Source organism: Vespula pensylvanica, chromosome 3 (genome assembly GCF_014466175.1).
Source record: "Vespula pensylvanica isolate Volc-1 chromosome 3, ASM1446617v1, whole genome shotgun sequence".
In the NCBI taxonomy this organism is placed as follows: Eukaryota; Metazoa; Arthropoda; class Insecta; order Hymenoptera; family Vespidae; genus Vespula; species Vespula pensylvanica.
The window spans coordinates 2,462,133-2,483,091 of record NC_057687.1 but is presented as its reverse complement, the minus strand read 5'-3'; the positions used below and the strand labels follow the sequence as shown (position 1 = coordinate 2,483,091).

The 20,959-nt window shown below is 33.7% G+C and overlaps 4 protein-coding genes and 2 non-coding genes across 10 annotated transcripts; 2 read left to right on the top strand and 4 right to left on the bottom strand.

The window, feature by feature from the left end:
- Positions 1-14: 14 nt before the first annotated feature.
- LOC122627884 lies at positions 15-11,612 on the bottom strand. 2 transcript variants are annotated; one of them, XM_043809500.1, is made up of 9 exons: positions 11,318-11,612; positions 5,064-6,089; positions 2,569-2,812; positions 1,668-2,103; positions 1,386-1,513; positions 1,016-1,135; positions 585-602; positions 238-385; positions 15-156 (listed from the first exon to the last, which is right to left on the bottom strand). In XM_043809500.1, the coding sequence occupies exons 2-9, from the start codon at positions 6,087-6,089 to the stop codon at positions 60-62; spliced, it is 2,217 nt and encodes a 738-aa protein (XP_043665435.1). In that variant the 5' UTR covers positions 11,318-11,612; the 3' UTR covers positions 15-59. The 2 variants fall into 2 exon arrangements, with proteins under 2 accessions (XP_043665435.1, XP_043665436.1); XM_043809501.1 differs by lacking the exon at positions 585-602.
- On the bottom strand, positions 4,515-4,676 carry LOC122628246. The gene has a single exon (XR_006326992.1). It is a non-coding gene; the product is annotated as a U1 spliceosomal RNA (small nuclear RNA).
- On the bottom strand, positions 8,539-8,610 carry Trnaa-ugc. Its single transcript has one exon. It is a non-coding gene; the product is annotated as a tRNA-Ala (tRNA).
- A 561-nt stretch (positions 11,613-12,173) lies between the features above and the next one.
- Positions 12,174-15,136, top strand: LOC122627742. Of its 2 annotated transcripts, none has more exons than XM_043809182.1 (6): positions 12,174-12,267; positions 12,795-12,826; positions 12,911-13,027; positions 13,112-13,298; positions 13,379-13,735; positions 13,849-15,136. In XM_043809182.1, exons 1-6 carry the CDS (start codon positions 12,193-12,195, stop codon positions 14,287-14,289), a joined length of 1,209 nt encoding a protein of 402 aa, XP_043665117.1. In that variant the 5' UTR covers positions 12,174-12,192; the 3' UTR covers positions 14,290-15,136. The 2 variants fall into 2 exon arrangements, with proteins under 2 accessions (XP_043665117.1, XP_043665118.1); XM_043809183.1 differs by having other exon boundaries at positions 12,178-12,476.
- A 623-nt stretch (positions 15,137-15,759) lies between these two features.
- LOC122628231 (U6 snRNA-associated Sm-like protein LSm7) lies at positions 15,760-16,583 on the top strand. Of its 2 annotated transcripts, XM_043810304.1 has the most exons (4): positions 15,760-15,885; positions 15,976-15,987; positions 16,047-16,230; positions 16,313-16,583. In XM_043810304.1, exons 1-4 carry the CDS (start codon positions 15,880-15,882, stop codon positions 16,450-16,452), a joined length of 342 nt encoding a protein of 113 aa, XP_043666239.1. In that variant the 5' UTR covers positions 15,760-15,879; the 3' UTR covers positions 16,453-16,583. The 2 variants fall into 2 exon arrangements, with proteins under 2 accessions (XP_043666239.1, XP_043666240.1); XM_043810305.1 differs by lacking the exon at positions 15,976-15,987.
- An 8-nt stretch (positions 16,584-16,591) lies between these two features.
- LOC122628229 (chitin deacetylase 1) lies at positions 16,592-20,949 on the bottom strand. Of its 2 annotated transcripts, XM_043810298.1 has the most exons (11): positions 20,564-20,949; positions 19,815-19,967; positions 19,155-19,289; positions 18,958-19,062; positions 18,467-18,610; positions 18,209-18,391; positions 17,936-18,074; positions 17,749-17,870; positions 17,443-17,672; positions 17,197-17,367; positions 16,592-17,108 (listed from the first exon to the last, which is right to left on the bottom strand). In XM_043810298.1, exons 2-11 carry the CDS (start codon positions 19,870-19,872, stop codon positions 16,830-16,832), a joined length of 1,566 nt encoding a protein of 521 aa, XP_043666233.1. In that variant the 5' UTR covers positions 19,873-19,967; positions 20,564-20,949; the 3' UTR covers positions 16,592-16,829. The 2 variants fall into 2 exon arrangements, with proteins under 2 accessions (XP_043666233.1, XP_043666232.1); XM_043810297.1 differs by having other exon boundaries at positions 19,815-20,949.
- Between the last annotated feature and the right edge of the window lie 10 nt (positions 20,950-20,959).

Genomic DNA, 20,959 nt, shown 5'->3' with positions numbered 1-20,959 from the left:
TACTGTATATGTATCAATTTTTTTTTGCTCATTGTAAATTTTATCATCATTTATAAATGCTACATAACATGATCCTTGCAATGTCTTTCGTCACTATAGTCTCCGCAATCATCAATTCCATTACATTTTGCACCTTTTGCAATGCATCTATTATTTCTGAAAAAATATAAAACTTAGAACTGCGTGCGATAAAAAAGAAAATTTTCTTTTATAAACAAACTTGAGATATAAATTTACTGGCATGTGAATTCATGCTTATTGCATCGACCCTCGCATCCATGTGGCTCGTCCGATCCATCGGCACAGTCGACCAATCCATCGCAAAATCGAGCCCTTAATATACATTGCCCGTTACTGCATGTAAATTCGCTTTCCAACGGGCAAGCTAAGGTAAATATCATTCGTTAATTACCATTGAACGATTAACAAATAAATATCTAATCATAATGTTATTTTAAACTTTAGTTTAGATCGCCGTTAAATAGAGTCAAGCAAAAAAAAGCTAAATATCAATGTTATATCAAGTGCTACATTGATTTACATGCGAAAGTTTTCGTGCATTCAAGATACCGATATGTACTCACACCGACCAAGATTATGACCTACGAAGAAGAAAACAAAAAACATGGTGAAATATATATATATCATACAAAAAAATTATATATATATATATATAAAACTAATCAGGAACATACAATTATTTTGACATGATAAGAAGATTAGATTTCAATAGAACTACGAGATATAACGCAACAAATATCGTAACGACAATGTTACATATGTCGTTAATACTAATTACATACAAAACTACGCAAGCGTTTATTCTTACATGTGATTGTACGAAGTACTAATCTGAGAGTTCAACGATTACGTATTGTCACTTTTATCGAATTTTCAAATTAAGCTCCGTAAGAAATAATGAATTTGTGCACATAATCTGTCGCGCGCGCGCGCCCATACACACGCACATACATTTATTCTTTCATGTAGGATGAATTAAAAAAAAATTACTTACCTAAGGTGCAATTAATTTCATCGGTAGCATCCCAGCAATCTATTCTACCATCGCATCTCCTTTCCAATGGTAGACAAGAAGTATCGTTGCCGCACTGAAAATGCGTCTCTGAATTGCAGACTAAAAAGAAATAATACCGCATAAAAAATTGAAAATAATATCGTAATATCTTATAATAAGATGAATCATAGGAATGAAAGATAGGAAGAGCAGAAGCCTCGCAAACAAACAATGTAAAACCAGGCAAGCCGATAAGGAGAAATTTGTAGATCACAAGGAAACTGGGGTAATATGGTAAAACACGGCACGTTTTCAAGTGAAACGAAGAAATACTCGAGTTTAAACCAATACTATATCTTATTATACCCACCGCAATTGTACTCGTCTGAGTGATCGTAACAGTTCATATGACCGTCGCAACGTTTTTCCATGGGAATACAAAGTGTATTCACGCAAGTCCACTCGTCGTCTAGACAGTAGTGCTCTATCTCTACGCATCTTCGAAAAGAAATTACAAAGAAAACGAAAATGAAAAAAGAAAAATACGTATAAAAATAAGAGTAGATGGACGTGTATATTTTTTCTTTCTTAAATTAACGATCAAAATAGAAGAACGTTTAGTTCCGAAAAATTTTTTTTCTATTATGTGTACCTAAAAGCATCGACGTCAAGACGATGACATCTTTGCTTGTTGATAAGACACAGACCAGCACATCCTGTTGGGTCTTCAGGATCCAGACCGATTCTACAAATAGGCACTTCTTCATCTACCAAACCAACGCAGACCTCTCCACTCAAGCAGTCATCGCAATATCTGGTTGAATTAGTATTCGCATGGACAACGTTCGATGCTTCCGTTTCCGTTTTCGTGATCAGCAATGGAGTATCATCGGGGAACGATAGGTCGACGTTTAAAAATACATCGGCCATGTGAATGGTGCTCGTCGTCGGTGTTCTCGTCGGCACGTCGTTCTTCGACTCGTTTGAGAAAACCTGACTGAAAGACTCCTCGGACGTGACGTTTTGCATCGATGAATTTCCACTCGACGATTTCAGATAAAGTTGAATAATTTGTAATTTCTGCGGTTCTAAAAGTATAATCGAGAAAGAAAGTTACGTAGAATATATTATTCTTCAAGATATCAATCAACAATTTTTCGAAATATATACACGACGAAGTTAAGAAATAAGTATCTAATATATACTTTCGGCTGACTGTACTTTAACTTGATCACGCGTTCAAGATGAAAAAAGAAGGAAACAAATAAGAGGAGAGGTAGTTAAAGGAAACATTCTGTTGACCCAGCGGTTAAATTCATCTCGTACGAGCAATTGGTACGCTTCGTCGAATCAAAGCGTGGATTTACCATATATCTTCTTCGTCTTTTTGTTTTTTTTTTTTCTTTTCTTTTCTTTCTTTCTTTCTTTTAACTATAAAAGATGTTAATAACGTGCGCCGATCAATAAGAAGCACATTCTTATCATTCGATGTAAGTACGCGTTAAATAATAAATAATAAAATAATCTATTCACTAGAAGATAATCGAACTAACCAAAGACGATATAAAGAGCACCAGCACCTACTCCGAGAAGTATCAATATGAGGATCAATAAAAAGATCAAAGATCTATTACAGCCAGATCCTTCGAGCGGTCGTGCGAGATGTAACGTCCATCCGCGATGATGTTTGTGAAGTCTTGCTGGATCCGGTGGTGGTTCGCCACGGACACTTCTTCGCAAGTTAACCCGATTTTGCGAGGTAGGAGTTTGCATTCGTACTGGGAGGGAATAAGCCCTCTGAAAGAACAAGACAATGGAGAAAAAATTAAAAAACGAATCGATTAATGAATTAATCTGAACGACGAAACAATATCATTGTAAAACGTATAACGCGAAACTTGTATAATATATATAATATCAAAATACAAATCACACACACACACACTGCACCTTGAGCTCGGCCATCGATACTGCATTCTCTCCCCAACTACAAATTCACACGATATTTCGACAAAGATTTCGCTTGTTCCTTTTCTTTTGCTTTTTTGTCTTTTTCTTTAGATCGTTTTTTGATTATCGAGATCGACCGAATATTCCCAAACTGCGATTTTCACTTTTAACATCGTATAAACTGTACACAAGCGAACCGATGGACATTTAAGTTTTGCACGGCCGTCGATGAGCCAACGTGCTTTTGGAGCGCCAGACGCACAGCCCACACTTCTGTCTGGCTATAGATAGATATTTTCCACTTCCGCTCCGTTTCGTTTCTTTGCGAGCAAAGAGTCGATCTAAAGCGGCCACATCTTCTTCGGTCAAGAATCGACCGGACGACTGTCGCGTGTAAATTTTACAGACTGAAACCGTGCAAGCACACGGCATTGACTTTATAGGATAATACCGGCATGTGTGTGTGCGTGCGCGTGTGTATACGTACATATTTATTTATTTATTTATTTATTATTTTTATTTTTTCTTAGCTCCATTTGTTTACCAATTTTTTTTTTTTATCAAAACTGATACACGCACATGTCTGATAATTTTATATTTTTCTTCACTAATTCATTACGTATAGATGAATTATTATAATTAGCATGTTATATGGACATCGTTAATCGTATTAATAAGTGTTAATAGATGATTTCGTCTTCTAGACGTTCTTAACTCATGAGAAATGGCTTTGAAGATAGAAATTAAATGGCAGATAATAATTTGCTTATCAACGCTCGACAAGCCTTCCAGAAAATCTCCCGCTGTGCCATTAGTAGACTTGGCACGAGGACCGTGCACGTGTGCAATACTGATGTAACGCTATGAACCACTTTTGTGCTTGATGCGCTAAATGCAACCCTCGTAACACGTGACAAAGAAGAAGCCACAAGACCCTCAAATCTTTTCGTTATTCGTATTAAAACTAATATATCCCTCGAGGAACGTAAACGGGAGAGGAGATTCTTGATTAAATATAAAACACCCTAAAAATGTTGCAATACCGTTCTCATTAATAACCAAAGATGATTGAAAAGAGTTATCCAAGCATATTACTAATCGTAATTTGTTATCGATAATAACAGAGCGTCGATTCATAAAAGCACAGAGAGTCAGTCTTTGTGAGATGAGTAAGAAAGTAGTAAGTAGTGGTGGTGGTGGGGTTATAGGCATGGATGGAGAGATCGTTTTCAAAACTGCAATTAACCCCGCCCCCCTCTGGCCGCTTTTGCCATGCCAAGAGTCTGGAGTATAAATATAGCTACGCGGGATCTAATTCACGGAAGAAATAAAATGAACAACGCTGTCTCTCCTCCTCCTCCTCCCCCCGTTACCGAGAAAGATATGTGTACATTAAGAGATTTTTGAACTCTATTTGATAGACTCGAAGAAGAAATAATAATTACGAGAACACCAAAAATATAATCGTGTTAAGTTTTTTATCACTTTACCGTTTTTTGTTTTCTCACTTTCCCTAGAATTAAATAATTTTGTTTAGATATCTCATTATCCGGGACAGCGCGAACGCAGTCCCGACTACCAAAAATTATACGCCCGAGATATCCACATTAGGGATATTCGCAAGGGTCAGCCTAACCGTAGTGCAATGGAAAAGCCTCGCCCTGGAGGAACCGCCTTCTTGATCACGGTAACCTCTGCGCCAGGTAAGTATGCTTTGCTTTCCAACGACCTCGAACTTATTCCGAATAGAAACCATTTTGCTTTCGAGAATGACGTACCATCTTGCGCCACACTGCGGTGAACTGTCGAATTAATTTCAAATTTCTACAGAAATGGTGCATTACTTTGGAACTCTTCCATACGTCGAAGTGGCTACTTTTTTACCTGTAACGCTTTCCTATTTCGTTTTCTACAGTCAATCGACTTTATTAAACTGTTTTTATCAACGATGATTGATAGTTACTTCTAAAGATGCAAGTATTGAGCCTTGTATAAGAGCCCATCAAGTATTTTAAATAGGACAAGAATTTATAAGTAAGACAATGATAAATGTGGATTTAATAAAAATTCTTCAACGAAATTAACGTGTATTGCTCACCTGAAAAGCACTTGTTTCCTTAAGATCCGTAAAAAATATCGAAGGTTCCTTGGCATACCAATGATCTTGCGTGTATATCGAATTTATCCTCATATTTGGTTGATTTCTCTCTGATATAATGAGCGCTTTGTCTTCGCTAGTCTCCACCACATGGGCGAGCTTCGTCTCAACGTCGTTTCTATCGTAGTGCAGGTACTCGAGTGCTCTCGATGGTAAGTGCTGCTGTTCGTGATAATGGCGACGATGATGTTGTTGCTGTTGCTCTTGCCGTTGAACCTTCTGCGAGATCGAAAATATCGCAATGGAAGAAGAATTTTGTCCCGTAGACTCCATGCATTCTTCAGTAGTCTTGCACAATGAATGACAAAGCGGAAGGAACTTGTCATTGTGTTGGGAACGGATCGTTTCGTTCGATGGACACGAGCCTGATGGTTCTTTACCTTTTTCATCGCTCGCGTTTATCTTCTCCTGACTCTCGGAATTTACAGAGTTACCTTTGTTTCTACAATGCTTACAATCCTTCCTCCTGCGTTTTTCACTTGCCCTGACATAATCCTCTTCTCGCAATCGCGATAACGCACAATTTTTATTCCCATTATCTTCCTGTGAACATGGATCATCGGAAAAATTTCTTTCCAACGAACGATCCTTCCTTTCTTTGCTACTTTTCCATCTCTTTTCCCATATGGAGTAACTCGTCGAAGGAAACGAAGTTGACGATAAAAGTCCTCGGCGAAAAGGCAACGTTAAATTTCGTTGGAAATAAATCGACTGAGAAGATTCCGATCGAATTCCTTCAGCCGCATCGTTTTCAAAGTTCGAAGTTATAAATGAATGACCATTCTGTTCGACTCTTGAACGAGCTGACTCTTCGAGGAAGCCGGAAGATATTCTACAGAATTCCTCGCGACTTGGACCGATGTCCTCGTAAACGTGAGCGTCAGGATATATCGCGGAATCTGTGTGAATAAAAGAACTCTTTCCGTTATTACGATATTGCTCTCCCTCGAAGCCTTGATTCTCCATCTGAAAGAAAGAAATCGATTCGATCAGTTTTCCAGATTAATTTTATCGAGGGAATTGATTTTCCTCGAATAACTCGATCAAGATGCATAATTCTTAATGCAGAATTCGAAGGTAAAGCAAAAGAAGAAAAGTATGTATCGACTCAATATACTCCGCGAGTTTAAAATGTCGCGCTTATCCGCGAATGTTTTATTCATTATATTTTATGGAACACTTCGATCAGTCAGAATCGTATAAGTTTATACGTATTTCACAAGGGTAAAAGGTTCGCTTCCAGAGATAATTAATGATTTAGCGAGCTACGTTGGCCGTCGGATTGCCAATTATTGTGTCCCCGTTAAACGATTAGTTTTTCTTCTCTTTGCTAACTCGATTCGAAATACCAATGAAACGTTCATCGAATGTGGGTATTGAAAAAGTCTGACGCTCCCACGATGATCTGTATGATCGTTAAATGGATTAATATTGCATCACGATGCATCTACAATTTTGACGATCCAATTTGAATTACGTTCATTAACTTATTCTCCTGTCAATGGCTGTCGACATAAAATTTGTTTATGAAAGTGCATTTTCAGTTGCATTACACAAAAGAGAGAAAGGGAGAAAGGAAAAAAAAAGCAGACACAGATCGACTAAAAGTGAACGAGCGATGAGTCTGCTCGTAATGTATCCGCGCGATTGTTGCAATTATCGCGACTTGACTTTCCGATTGATCCCAACCAAGCATCTGACGTCATCGGTTGGCGTAGATCTTTTACAACCGTAGTCCAAGCATGAAGAATTTCGTTTGAAAAGAAAACGAATTTTAGATGTATTTTCAATCATGCAATCGTCGTTATTCGACATTATTATATTTGTATAATTATGCAGTATGTGCGCGCGCATATACACACGTACGTTTATTTTCTCCATATGTTCGATATTCTGATTAGAAATTTATAACGATCATCGTAAATTCAATCAATTTTATATATCCGCAAGGTACAACCCAACAGCATTCTTAGAAAGGTGTTTCGGGATGACGCACTGCACATTAGTAACAGGATTGTGTACTCAACTAGCATTTCAATGTAGTTAACAAAGAACTTTTCCATGGCATACCTTCACAAAGTAAAGATACGCTTTTGTCATTGAAGAAACCTTCCAAGCTTTTCTTTTTCCTTCTTTTTTTTTTCTTTACATTTCTTGTTACTACGATTGCAATTAACTATCTTTCATTTAAATAAGGTGGAGTACTTAAATGTTGGTGTGCACAAACGAATTAAACGGAAAAAAAGGGAATTCGATTCCTCATCGATCCATTAGAATATATCAAACGGAATGTGAGCCATGAGGAGTCGTAACCGTAAGCGCCAATAAGTTAACTGAAGCGACTAATAGCTAATTTCTCCTCATCATACTTCTATGGTTGCCTTCTCTCCTTACACTCGAAATAAACTATATCGTTCATGTGTAATGACACGTCGAACGATTAAAAAGGAAAGAAATGTTTCTTTTTGTTTTTATTCTCAAACTAAATAAAATCCAAACGAATTGTTTCAATCGACGTTAATAAAAATGTTAAGGAAAAAACTAGCCACTGTTGTAATTAGATTCTATGATTTATCTCAATCAAAAGTGTTCTGTCAATCTAAAACATTCCAACGAAGGCAATTAATTGATACGATAATCTTGTTAAAAGTATATCAACGCATCATGCCACAATAGAATTAAATGTTAACGAGAACTAACATAATATTTATCAGATTGATCTAATAGAAAAAAATACCATTAAACGAAAGGGTCTAGATTATTTTACAATACTCAAATTCGTTCCAGTTCAATGTTTTCTATAATTGGTCAGATGGTGATTAATTAAGGAACTATTTCGTTTCTGTCGTTTCAATGAAACACAAGGATGTTATATGCGAAGCATAGTCGGCCACACGTGCGTTAAGTATACTTTACGTATGTACATACGTACATGAATAGATATATAAGTGAACCCTTCCTTTACAAAGGCAGAGTGAACGCGGCAGAGTCTAGAGGACTAACCCTATCCGATCGTTCCTCCCCTTGCACGTTGCTTTTCCGTGCGTAATGACGTATGAGCAAAGCCGGTTGTTATTCCGCAGCACGTGTCGTACCATATGCCGTTGCATCATCAGTCCGTAAAAGAAAGTTTTACAGGTACTTGACATCGCTAAACTGCAGCATATCGAAGAAACTTAAAGAAAAAAAAAAAAAAAAACAAAAAGAAAAAAGAAGAAAGGGAAAAAATAGAACCATTCCTTTTATCGCAATATGTAATACTACAGATTTTAATAGTAAACTATCTTCTTGACGATGAATGAGTAAAAAGAATTATATCATTAAAAAAAAAAAAAGAAAATTAACTGTAACTGTATATCCGTCGTCGATCGAAATTCTTTCTAAATTTGAACAGAGAAAAAAATAAAAAAAAAATTGGAGATGCCGGGGATCGAACCCGGGGCCTTTCACATGCAAAGCGAACGCTCTACCACTGAGCTACATCCCCCGATGAGATTACCTATAACTATTTCGAATTTCAACGCTCCCTATTCTTTGTATACTTTTTAAATAATTATCATAAAAGAATGTTTCGTCATCGGAAGAAAAAATAATTTAATCACAATATACCACTAACTTAAACAAGATAATTGATTATCAGGAATAGAATAAACGTAACGTCTATAATTTACGTTTACGTAAATTCCATAGAAAAGTATGCCTGAGACGAGCGTAAGTATCTGCAATGAACATTACCATCTTTATGAATATATTAACCAAAAATCGTTTATACGAGGAAGAGGAAGAAGAGGAGAAGGACAACAAAGAGTTACCACTTACGAAACGAATAAGGGAACTTTAAAAATTCTTTTGATTCGACATAAGCCTTATTATAACGCTAATAAGTGCAGTATATTGCGTCGATTATCCACTAAGTATAGGGTCCAAGCAAAGGGCTATCGCCATCAACCATTGAACGATGACTACACGTCACTGGCATGCACACAACCGTAAGTCATTCGGTCGGTTATAATAACCCGGCGTTCTTCTACTCTCTTCTATCTCTCAAATAACCCTCACTCTATCTTTTTTTACTCTCTGTATGTTAGCTACAAACAAAGTAAATAAATCATAAAATTTATAACTTCTTGCGTGTGTTCGCAAACAAAGAGGTAGAAAAAGAGCAAGAGATAGGTAAAAAAGAAAAAAAGAAAAAGAAAAAGAAAGGAAGTAAAAAAAAAAACAGAAGAAAAGAGATAAAAACGTTTGTCCTCGTGGTAATTTCATGGTTGAAACATTGATAATTTTTTATCCTACAAAATTTTTATTATACTTTTTAAAGGGCCCGCTCACACACAAGATTACATTCGTGTAATAACAGGACCATTGTGGATCGTTCTGACCAGTCGAACATTATCTTAAATAGCATCTTATTTTCTTCCAGCGTTCTTGGAGCATTACTCGTACACTCCCTTGTTTCATTTTTATTATTAAACTTATTTATCCGATCAAATACGAGATCGTTGCTACATTTTTTTTTACATGAAAAGAAAGAAAAGACGATGGTATTTCTTTTATTTTGCTTTAGTATGTATAAAAATATGCTAATTCTATAGAAAAGTCGTCGGATGTAGTCCATTACCGAGAAGGAAAGAAGAAAGAAGAAAAGAAAGAGAGAGAAAGCGGGGACAAACGCGGACGAAAAATTCTTATGGTAATAACCAATATGTTTGACGAGAGTTATACCGTGCGACGTTCCAGTCGCGGTCGACGAAACACAAAAGAACTAACAAACGAGTGGGCCAGCTGACATTGTGATGAGAAAAAGAGAGAGAGAGAGAGAGAGAGAGAGAGAGAGAGAGAGAGAGAGAGAGAGAAAAGCCCGAGTTGCGTTCTGCTTGGACGCACTTTGAAACCGGAGGGTTACTCCCGCTTTTATTTTACACCTGGCAGCAATGCGTCTACCTTACTGTCCACGACACCCACGCGATCCTATAAATGAAATATCGTCATAAAAAATATTGTGTTCTTTTTTTTTATTTTATAGATCTTTATTCAATAATTCTTTGCTAATGTGTAAAAAAATATCACCTCTGTGTGCGTGTGTGTGTATTATACTAGATTAAAAATGCGAAGTTAAACTTCTGTCATTATAAAATTTCTAACATATAATTTTACGATCATCATTGTATGTGTCATTAATGTTAGTTTTTCGATTATCGATTATCGTGAAATTCTTGTGTTACTTCTCTCTCTCTCTCTCCCTCTCTCTCCCTCTCTCTATCTATCCATCTAACGTTAATGGTTCGATCTAGTTAAATGGTTTCACGATCCAATGAGTTACACAATTCGATTAAAGATCGGATCAATGAAACAAAATTTCATACAGGGAAGGACAGGATAGTGAAATATATCTTGTAAGAATATTTTGCAGTAACAATGTATTATGTATTATGTATCGGAACTAATCATTTTGACTGGTATTGCTTGTAAGCAAGGAAGTTTACTCCATTGTCGATTACACTGAACTAAAAACACTATCATGAAACATTATTATCTCACGGAAGTATGCTGACGAATTAATGGCACGGCGAGAAGAAATAAGTTTTTTAGAAATATACGTGTAAGTACGTTGTTAAGAAAAGAAAAAGAAAAAAAAGAAGGAAAAGAAAAAGAAAATAGATACTAGTTTATAACGAAAAAAAATAAGCGGAAATGATAGCTTGACTAAAGTCGCGGAACGAGTCGGGTATTATCGATAGAATGAAATAAAACGGGTCATACTCACGTTTGTTTCTATATACTCTATGACAACTATACTCCAACATGTCGATAAATATTTTTTCATACAATCGAAGAAAAAGAAGCTAATTTAAAACAAGTTCTGATCAAATGGTCCAAAATTGATTAATAAAAATTAAATTTCCTAACATAAATTCATCGTTTTAAATAAATAAATATATATATATTATATATAACTGGTATAAATATTTAACATAAGTAACTAACTATAATATACATTAATTTATAGTTAATTATATATATATGATGAAAATATTTAAATGAATATATATGCCGCCTATGACAACCGCTGAATGAATCATTATACACGTATTTAAATATATGGAGAAAATATCGTTTCCAAACAAAACATTTAATAATCATAAATATTTCTTTTTTTTTCTCTTGGAGAATATAAAAGAAATTAGTCTCACCTTTGGTTCCTCACGAAAAACTCATCTTCCTCGAAGGTAATACCGTCGTCTAGTCGTACCAAAGAAAATCATGACGTCGTTGAATTCGAGCCTCATCGATAAATTGCAAAGAAATCTGATAATCGGTCACGTTGATATCTTCATAATACGATTTAATTTGCATTTACATGAAATGTGTCACATTTCGTAAGCGCGCCCTTTTTTCACAGCGAACGGCATGTTCTCTTGTTCTCACGCGCAAGTCGACACACGTACATACCTCACGCACTCACGCCGTATTACTGCGAGCAGCGAACGATTACGATGTCCACGACAACGCATGGAAGACATCGGTCGTATAACAAAACACGGCAACCAATCAGATATGCTGACGCTAAAGTCGGATATAACGTGGATCAAATTATTAACTATCTAACCAATCATCACGTACTTCGCAACGCGCTAATTTTAAAACAGTTCGCGTGGTTTCTTTTCTTTCTTTTTTCTTTTGAATGCCTTAAAGAGATTTTTTTTTTTTTTTGGGAGCAATAATATTAATAAATTGTTATATTAAAATTGTTCATACTGATATTTGTTCATAGGGTATCGTCATCTCTGAAATAAATAATATATTATTATATTTTAAGAAACAATCATTTATTTTCAAGTAAGAGAATTTTATAAATTAATGAACAAGCATCATCGATGTATATTGTTTATTAAGAAATATAGAATTCAAGAAAGAAGTGGTTGCTGAAATAAGCACCATACGCACACAATATTATTGGAATGTATTCAATTCCACAATTATACGTTATATATGTAACGAAAAGGATAATGATATATATATAAATGCATACATCGAAGCGCGACGGCGTGCAGTCTGTGCTAGAATTATGGTGCAAGCTGCAGGCCGCGTGTTTGATGCGCTTTTGCCGACCGTACTCCTGACACTACTGTTCGTTGATCAAGTAAGAACAGCGCAGTGTTCCATAATGATGCAGCCAAAACATATAACGCTGTTACATGCTATAGATTTGTAGGAACTTAGTGCATATCCTCACCCACGAGTCTCCTCTCGTTATCGTATTCCGTTCGACTTGACGTCGATCAATACGTTGGTTTCACGCACAGTTCTGCTAGACAATGAACTCTTACTCGATGTACTTTTCATTCATACGTAAGTTCTCTTTATTATGTTCGAGTGAACGATACTTCCTCGATTGTCTGTTCATTGTTTTGGCTTGATTCAGATGACGGAACATCAAAAGAGTTAGGGACAAACTCTCGAGATTGTTTATTAAAAAACTTCATCGCAACGGGAGTGAAGTAACGATCAGATTCATCACTGAGAATGTTTTATATTGATTTAATATATTGTGTTAGATGATTAAATTATAGTGTATGATATAAACTTATCTTTTTATTTAAATAAAAGAAATTCTATATATATATATATATATAGCAAAAATCAATAATTTTTATTTTATTTTTCAAGGCTTCTTCTAAACTATGCGATGGGGGGCATGTGTAAGTTGTAATATGAAATATCGTTTATATAAATTATTGAAATGTGCAAAACAAATTTGTGTTAAGCGATATATCATTTTTTAGTTGCTCTCCTCCCAAATACTGCTGCTCTTTCGGCTGTTGTTACGGAGTATTTCCACAAGTACACTCTCACTTGTCAGGGATGATTAATTTCCTGATTTGGACATACTGGTATTTATGGTATGTAACATAAATGTTTATTTTATTTCTAAAAAGGTCAAGAAAGATTTGATTCTCAATATATTATTTTTATGTTATTTCCAGGGCAGCAGTACTTTCAGGTTTAGCCTTAGCAGCAATTTTTGGCTGCTGGCTATGGAAACGACGTCGCTCTGCCATAATAGAAGACTGTGCTTCTTCTGACAGAGCATCTACAGGTCCTTGGTATCCACCACCACATTATAGTCGTTGCAGCTCTTTTGTGCAGGCATTACCACCTCCTTATAACGAAGTATGTTAATTTTTTTTTTTTTAATAAAATTATTACTTCAATATTGTTAGACTCACTAATATTTTTACATCATCGCACAGGTTACTGCAAAACCAGATTTATATCCATTAGTAATTGGATACGATGAAAGTAATGGAAAGGGAACATCAGGATTCGTAATGCGGTATTTTAGATCGTTATCTCATGCAAGCACATTGGATTCTTTGAGTTCAAGTTTTATGTGCAATGTTGTAAACGAAGCAAACACCATAATTCCACCACCATACTCCTGTAATAACAGTGTTGATGAATTATCAGCAGTTGAATGTGAAAGAGAAGAAAATGGAGATGTTGTATCAGTTGTTTCGTTGGCTAATCATAGAACAACATCAGACATATCGAGTTTAGCAGCTCAGTCACCGTGTTCACCGCCAAGGGCTACTAGTCCTACAATAGAGGTAATTACAGTTCCATATTTTTATAAAGTAGCTTTTGCTATTTCTGTAAAATTTATATTATTTGATGTTTACTTCAATAATATCATTATTTAAATCTATTTGTAATGTTGTAGCTACGCGAGTTGCTAGACAAAATTCAACAGCTTCCACAATTACCTAGTGGACATACCACACTTTTGCCTTCTCAAAATCAACCTCAACTTCTGCATACAAATGTAAATGGTACTATACAGCAACGGCCTTTAAGTCCAAACGATGTTGGATCATATAGAACAAGAAGAATGCGTGGAAAAATGTATATGCCACTAGGACTGCCAAATTCAAGAAATAAAACGAAGCGGTGGCTATCGCGATCGGCGCCTACAACACCATCCGGTACAATACCCATGTCCTTTTTACCAGGACAAAGCAGACGGCCATCAGAAATAGATAATAACAATCAACAAGTAGTTCCTTTGCTATCGGAGCAAGATGAAACGGAAAATAACAATGGCGAACATTTAACTGGTATTCCACTACTTTCAGAACAAGAAGAAAGCCGTCACGCTACATGACGATATTTTTGATTAATCTAAAAAACAAGAAAAAATATTCATGATTAACGTTCAATCATCCATGGCCCAAACATTTAATTACATATTTTTCAATGTGGCTGGAAAAAATGTTGTTATGTAATGTTATGCAGGAAATTATTTTAGTACTCGTAACATTTATCTACTAGCTTCATTAACAGGATATCTAAACCATACCAAAGCAAATGATAGCGATACAATGTTACAATTGCTATATGACAGATATATAAAATTCTTTTTTCTTTTCCACAAATGCTCTTCATATAGCAAGTTATACAATTCAGAACTACGCAATCTAATGTACGTTATAATGGTAGATTTTGAATAGTCAATATTTACTATATAAATTTTTTTGCCAATATACAATCGATACATCGAAACTTGTTTTATAAAGAACAAGGAAATTAAGATATAAGCTACTTTGTTTCCAAGCTAAATTCTTGACAATGCTTGTACATTTTAGTTGTAGCAATACAATGTCCATCCATGCAGCCAGCCAGAGGAAAGTTCAGGACAATATAATAATTAAGGTGCAAGTGAGAAAAAAGCAGTGATAAGTATCAGTCAAAAGTCAACGTACAATATTAATTCCGTCAGTGGTAGTGAGAAAACTCATTGTACTATCAGCGACTACTAGCAAGCACAAGGTCATAATGTACAGATTGTACATTTTTATTTAAATAATGTCAAATATATGCAAAAAGTGATCGATACAAAAAAAAGAGTAGAAGTGTTTCCATATTGTGCCATTTGCAAATTGAAGATGTTATCATAGATTGTAATGAACATTCGTTAAAAAGCAATTATAAAGTATTCAAAATTATCCTAACAAACACTTTTACCATATTGCATCATTCACACACACACACACACATCATGTATTAACATGTATTTTTTTATAATGTCAAATATGAATAAATCCAAGCTTTTAAGAAATTGTTTTACTGCAATGAGTCTGATATTTTTCCATATATATATTTAACTTTGCGTAAGTAAATACATATATGTATTCATGTACAAAATGTACAATATATTATATACAAACAAATTCATATAGATAGTAACGTTGATACATGAATCTGCATAAGCAAAAATTCTTTAAAAATAAATTAAATGATCTCTCCATGTTCTTGTATATAAAAATAAAATATTTTATTTAAATATCGATGTCAAGGTAAGAATTGAATACTTATACTTTTGAATAATGCATTATTATATTTTTTCCAATCGATGAACTATAATTCAACGCAATTTTAATCTTACTCTCGATTGAAGAAAGGTTTATTTCTCGAAAAGTAACTGACAAACAATTGACTATATTTATTTAGAAATTTTTAAAATAATAACAATATTTAAAGTCACTTGTATCATATGTTACTTTACAAAATATATTTTAGCATTGTTAAAAATTTTAATACGACTAACAATAAGTGCGATAACTTTTATTTCAATTCTTGAATTTGCAATGTGGAGACCAATGAGAAGGCTTGTAACATATTGTCGCTTCGGTAAAATCTAGGCGGTAAAGAAATAATTCCTATGCTCTTTCGTTTACTTTAATTTATTCCGAAAATGTCGGTAAGTTTATAAGAATATAATTCTTTTTAAAACTTTTAAGGATAATGCAAATATTTTAATTTATAATGTATCTTCACTATCTTCTTTCAGACGACTAAACAGGTAAAATTATTATAATATAACCTTATATTTTCCGGTATTTTCAAAATACGTTTTTGCAGCAACAAAACGCGCATGGAGATCATAAAGAGAAGAAAAGGAAAGAAAGTATTCTTGATTTATCTAAATATCTTGAAAAAAATATCCGAGTCAAATTCGCTGGAGGAAGGGAGGCAGCAGGTATTTTGAAAGGTTATGATCCTCTTTTAAACTTAGTACTTGACAATACTACTGAATATCTCAGGGGTGAGTATAATATTAAAAGTGTTAAATATTTCTCTATGAAATAAGTTAAAAAATAACAAATTCCTTTTAATTTATCGAATAGATCCTGATGATCCTTACAAATTAAACCAAGACACACGTATGTTGGGTTTAACAGTCTGTAGAGGAACTTCAGTGGTACTTATTTGTCCGGTCGATGGCATGGAATCTATACAAAATCCATTTATACAACAGGAAGGTTAAATAATTAGTTTATATATATATATATATGGTGTCTATATGTGTATATATATACATATATATACATACATACATATATATATATATAAAGCAATTTATATAATTTCCTAAAACAGAAGTATGTTTTATTATTCAACAACAATAATATTTAATATAGATTTGGTAAGAAAAGAAATATTTTTTGTTTTTCATTGTATACAAAACTATTTTATGTAAAAAATATAAAAAGTAATCTTTTTATTAAAGCATATCTTTTATAGTTTACCTTTTAAATAAATAACAGTCTTATGTTTATATCAAATATAGCATAGTGCAACTATATTAAACAGCAACTTCCTAAGATATGTCTGAGAATATACGTATTACACATTCTAATATGTTTAATCTTGTCCAAATTCATTTCTTAACCATGGATACTCTTTTGGACATTCAAAACAAGTGTATAAATCTCTGTAAGACTTCAATATTTTACTAGGAAGTGAACAAGTTGTAGGTACATCGCATACAATTTCAAATTTTTCGAATTGATGTTCTTTGCATTGCCATGATTCAAATTTGTGAAGTTGATCTATGGATGTCGGAGAATGCATCCATTTTATAATTTGATGACTCGTTACAAAATACACGTCAGGTAGTCGAAGTACATCTTCCAAAAATTTCTAAATATGCATATAACAATATCAATGAGTATATATTTAATATATAGAATTTATGAAGGCATACAATAAAACTTGAAAAATATCTTACATTAAAAGCATGAAAATATGTTGAAGTTTGGAACCATGATGTATGAAAATGAAGACCCATAGGCGCACGATTGCTAAGGTAATGTCTTTTAAAATTTAACATTAACATCTCATAAACATCTTCACCTGATAAATTAGATGGGCAAGAATCCATAGTTGCACAAGTGTATTCCTAATGTATAAATGTGTGTATTTATTATTTAATCAGTGATTCTTTAAAATTTTCCAATTTGTAATGATTACTTACACCTACTACAAATTGGTTTAATGGAAGTTCCCATATGCCAGGATAGACACGTGTGGGACAGAGTTGATTTGATCCTACACATGCATGTGGTATTTTATAATCAAGAGTGTAAGGCCATACTGGTGTATTTGAAAATGGTACTACTATGGATGAATCATACACAAATCCGAATTCCAACATCATTAAAAATTGACGATTCCAACCCACTTGCAAAAAAGGTGCCCTTAATCCTGGAACGAATTTCAAATATGAAAATTGGGATTTTACTTTCACTTGTGCTCTATCCATATAAAACATACGACAGACCTTTAATATCCTCTATCCTTACAGCAGCATATTTGTTAATAATATTTGCAATACCGACCATTTCATCAAACCAATCTTCAACGGTTGCATTTCGCGACCACCATTCTTCTGGTCCACGATGACTATGAAATATAAAATTTTGTGACAGAATCTAACAAATATTATTTTTAAAAAACAAAGTATTTACGTAATCGAATGGACTGCAATTTCATGACCTTTGTTCCACAAATACTGAACATCTCTATAATTAGTAAATTGGTGACTGACATAAAAAGTTCCACGAATAGAACAACCATTTGGATTCTTCTTATCATTTGAAAATATTTCTAAAATGATAAATAATTTGTATTCAATAATAAATAATTTTTAATGTTAATATATACTTTATACATATATAAATATATATCAAATATATATTTATACAAAATATATATTTGATAAAAAATATAATCAAACTTGCTTGCAAAAAGATCAAAATTTTCTGCATTGATAGCATCACTGAAAGTAATGGTTATCATTTGTGGAATAGCTGTAATTGATAAATTTCCCGGTACGCGTGTACCATCCTTTGAACACCAACAATCTGGCAATTGACATTTTTTTTCATCGCATATAGAAGCAGCTCTTGGATCATTTCGCATATCTACGATTAATATAATTTAAGTGATAAAATTATATTATAAACATAAATTTATTTATGATCATTACTTCAACTCACCGCACCAACTTTCGTCTGATCCATCGGGACAATCAATACTTCCGTCGCAAAAATATAAAGCTGGAAGACACGTACCATCACCGCAAGCTAAACTTTTTTCATCGCATTTACCATTCTGGAGTAAAGGTTTTGGCGATCGTGGCTCTATAAAGTACATTCCAAATTTCAATAAATATATTTAAAACAGATTTAGCATTGAAAAATATCATAAATAAAAATTGATAAATATCATTTTAAATAAAAATTATAATAAATTGATTACACCGATGAACGATAAAATAATTTGCTTTTTTATAATACAATTATATTGCTGGCTAATCGTCTATAACAATAAATAATAAAGTAATCGATTAAATAGAAAGTGTGCAAAAAAAATATATATATTTACTAAATACCTCGTTTTAAAAAGCTAGTTTTAAATACCTAGTTTTAACTAAATTACAACGTAAGTAGAAAACAAAAAACATATTGAAATTTAATAAGAAATATACCTAAAGTTACGTCACAATTATCGACGTTCACTTTGTAGTCACATATTTGTCGAGTCACGTCAAAAAGTAATCCCTGCGAGCATTTAAATTCGAATACTTCATTATCTGTAAATAAATTAAAATAAATATTAATAATAAATTTGTATAAAAGAAAAACAAAAACATTAGAACATAACAATAAGAAACTATCGAATTACCTAAACACAAATAATATTTGGCACATTCGGAAGGCGACCAAACATTATACGCAGGTGTATTTGGATTTCGATAAAATTTATCGTTATCGATGCAAGGCGCATTTTCTATCCTTTCCGTTGCCTTTACCGCAATGGCTGAAAAATGAAATATATCACAGAGAAATTCAATGAAATATAACGACTTTCACTGAATGCTAAAAACAAATAAGATTCTCCGTAATCAATTTCGAAAATTCATTTATAAGAATTCATTCACAAGTGATCTCCGTTTATTGGATCGATCACGGTAGTAGGTTAACGTGTCAATGGACTTTTGCCCACGGCAAAGAACGCACCGTACCTTTCTTTAGATCGTCAAGCGTATTTTAACTTATAGCAACTGTTTGTTCTAATTAGTTTTATTTCATTGATCGATCGACCTTCTTCCGTGTTGAATTTATGTGGAAACCACTTTCGAAATGATATAATTCATTTTGTATATATCAATTACAATGTGATATGTCAAAGCTACGACACGAGAAATTGTTTATCTAATAAGACAACTCGACTAAATATCATGGGACAAGTACGATCGGAAGATAAAAATTAATAATTAAATTGATACGAATTCTTCTTTAATCGGCTATTGACGCGACACGAATCAAAAATTATTTTACTCACCGGAAAAGCCAAACAGAGCAATGATCAACGAATGAAACCTCGATCTCATGCCGATCATTCGGCGTGCAACGATCTTCCTACGAGAGCTCGTACTTTCGAACTAACACCTCTCACTTTAGTGATGCCTTATATGACGATTATTCGATCGGCCATCTACTAAGAATCTTTCTTATATTTTTTTCTCTTTTTTCTGTCTTATTTGTAGATTTATTTAAAAATTATTAAATCGATCAACACGTTATCGAATTCGATGATTGAATATATAAGACGTAGAAATGAGGATATAAAAATGTATTTTAATTAATGGTCTTGCGTGCGATATTTCTTTAATTACATCGAATACGCATAAGATGCATTGATAAATATTGTGAGAGCTTTAAATTTCCTATTTTCTATTTCTATTTCGACGCCGGAAATCTATATCTGTTCAACGAGCCAACTAGAGATGATGCAAGAACGGAAAATTGGTATTTTACAATAAATGTTTTCATCGTCACTTACACCTGTTCCTAACTCCTTTGTTTATCGTTTTCGGATATAAACAATAAGTACATGGCTATTAAGCTTGCAAGAGATAAAATTAGTGATCTTTGGTAATAATGAAACTACATTAAATTGATTACGTTTGCAAAACGAAAATGAACAAAGTGTAGAGTTAATCGACGAAGAACAACGAGGAAGAATTTACAATTTGATATGGAAAATCTGAAAAATTGTTGGTAATGCCTTAAGAAAAAAATACACTTTACGTGTTATATAAAAACGAATCTGGGTAATCGGCGGAGCTAACTCGCTGTTGTTTCAAACGCGACCTCCGTTGAAATTAGAAACAATCACGGAAGAGCAACGTGCGATATTTAGACTTCTCTTCGGGCCTAGGTTGCCTCGCAACAATGTTGAAATTGCCAAATAATAAACGAGGCGTATATGAATTCGGGAGAACTAACAGATGACATTTATTGTAATTTAATCGAATTAATAGTCGAACATTACGATAGAAATAACGTTAAAATGAAATGCAATTTCTGTGATGCCTGTGACACTGATCGTTACCACCTGGTTAACTTTTCTATCATTCCCCTCTCCATCTTTTAGCAAGTGTAAGATCAGAACGGCCACAACCACCACCACTAGCATTACCACCA

What these genes read in the sequence shown, in the direction of transcription:
- LOC122627884 (XM_043809500.1), bottom strand. Translation starts at nt 6,089, where the DNA reads ATGGAGAATCAAGGCTTCGAGGGAGAGCAATATCGTAATAACGGAAAG. An exon ending in CTTGACGTCGATGCTTTTAG is followed by an intron (nt 1,514 to 1,667) that starts GTACACATAATA and finishes TTCTTTTCGAAG; the next exon opens with ATGCGTAGAGATAGAGCACT. An exon ending in CTCAGACGAGTACAATTGCG is followed by an intron (nt 1,136 to 1,385) that starts GTGGGTATAATA and finishes ATTTCTTTTTAG; the next exon opens with TCTGCAATTCAGAGACGCAT.
- LOC122627742 (XM_043809182.1), top strand. Translation starts at nt 12,193, where the DNA reads ATGGTGCAAGCTGCAGGCCGCGTGTTTGATGCGCTTTTGCCGACCGTA. An exon ending in TGGACATACTGGTATTTATG is followed by an intron (nt 13,028 to 13,111) that starts GTATGTAACATA and finishes TGTTATTTCCAG; the next exon opens with GGCAGCAGTACTTTCAGGTT. An exon ending in CTACTAGTCCTACAATAGAG is followed by an intron (nt 13,736 to 13,848) that starts GTAATTACAGTT and finishes GTAATGTTGTAG; the next exon opens with CTACGCGAGTTGCTAGACAA.
- LOC122628231 (XM_043810304.1), top strand. An exon ending in TACTACTGAATATCTCAGGG is followed by an intron (nt 16,231 to 16,312) that starts GTGAGTATAATA and finishes TTTATCGAATAG; the next exon opens with ATCCTGATGATCCTTACAAA.
- LOC122628229 (XM_043810297.1), bottom strand. Translation starts at nt 19,872, where the DNA reads ATGATCGGCATGAGATCGAGGTTTCATTCGTTGATCATTGCTCTGTTT. An exon ending in CAAATATTATTTGTGTTTAG is followed by an intron (nt 19,063 to 19,154) that starts GTAATTCGATAG and finishes ATTTATTTACAG; the next exon opens with ATAATGAAGTATTCGAATTT. An exon ending in AAATTTTGATCTTTTTGCAA is followed by an intron (nt 18,075 to 18,208) that starts GCAAGTTTGATT and finishes TTATCATTTTAG; the next exon opens with AAATATTTTCAAATGATAAG.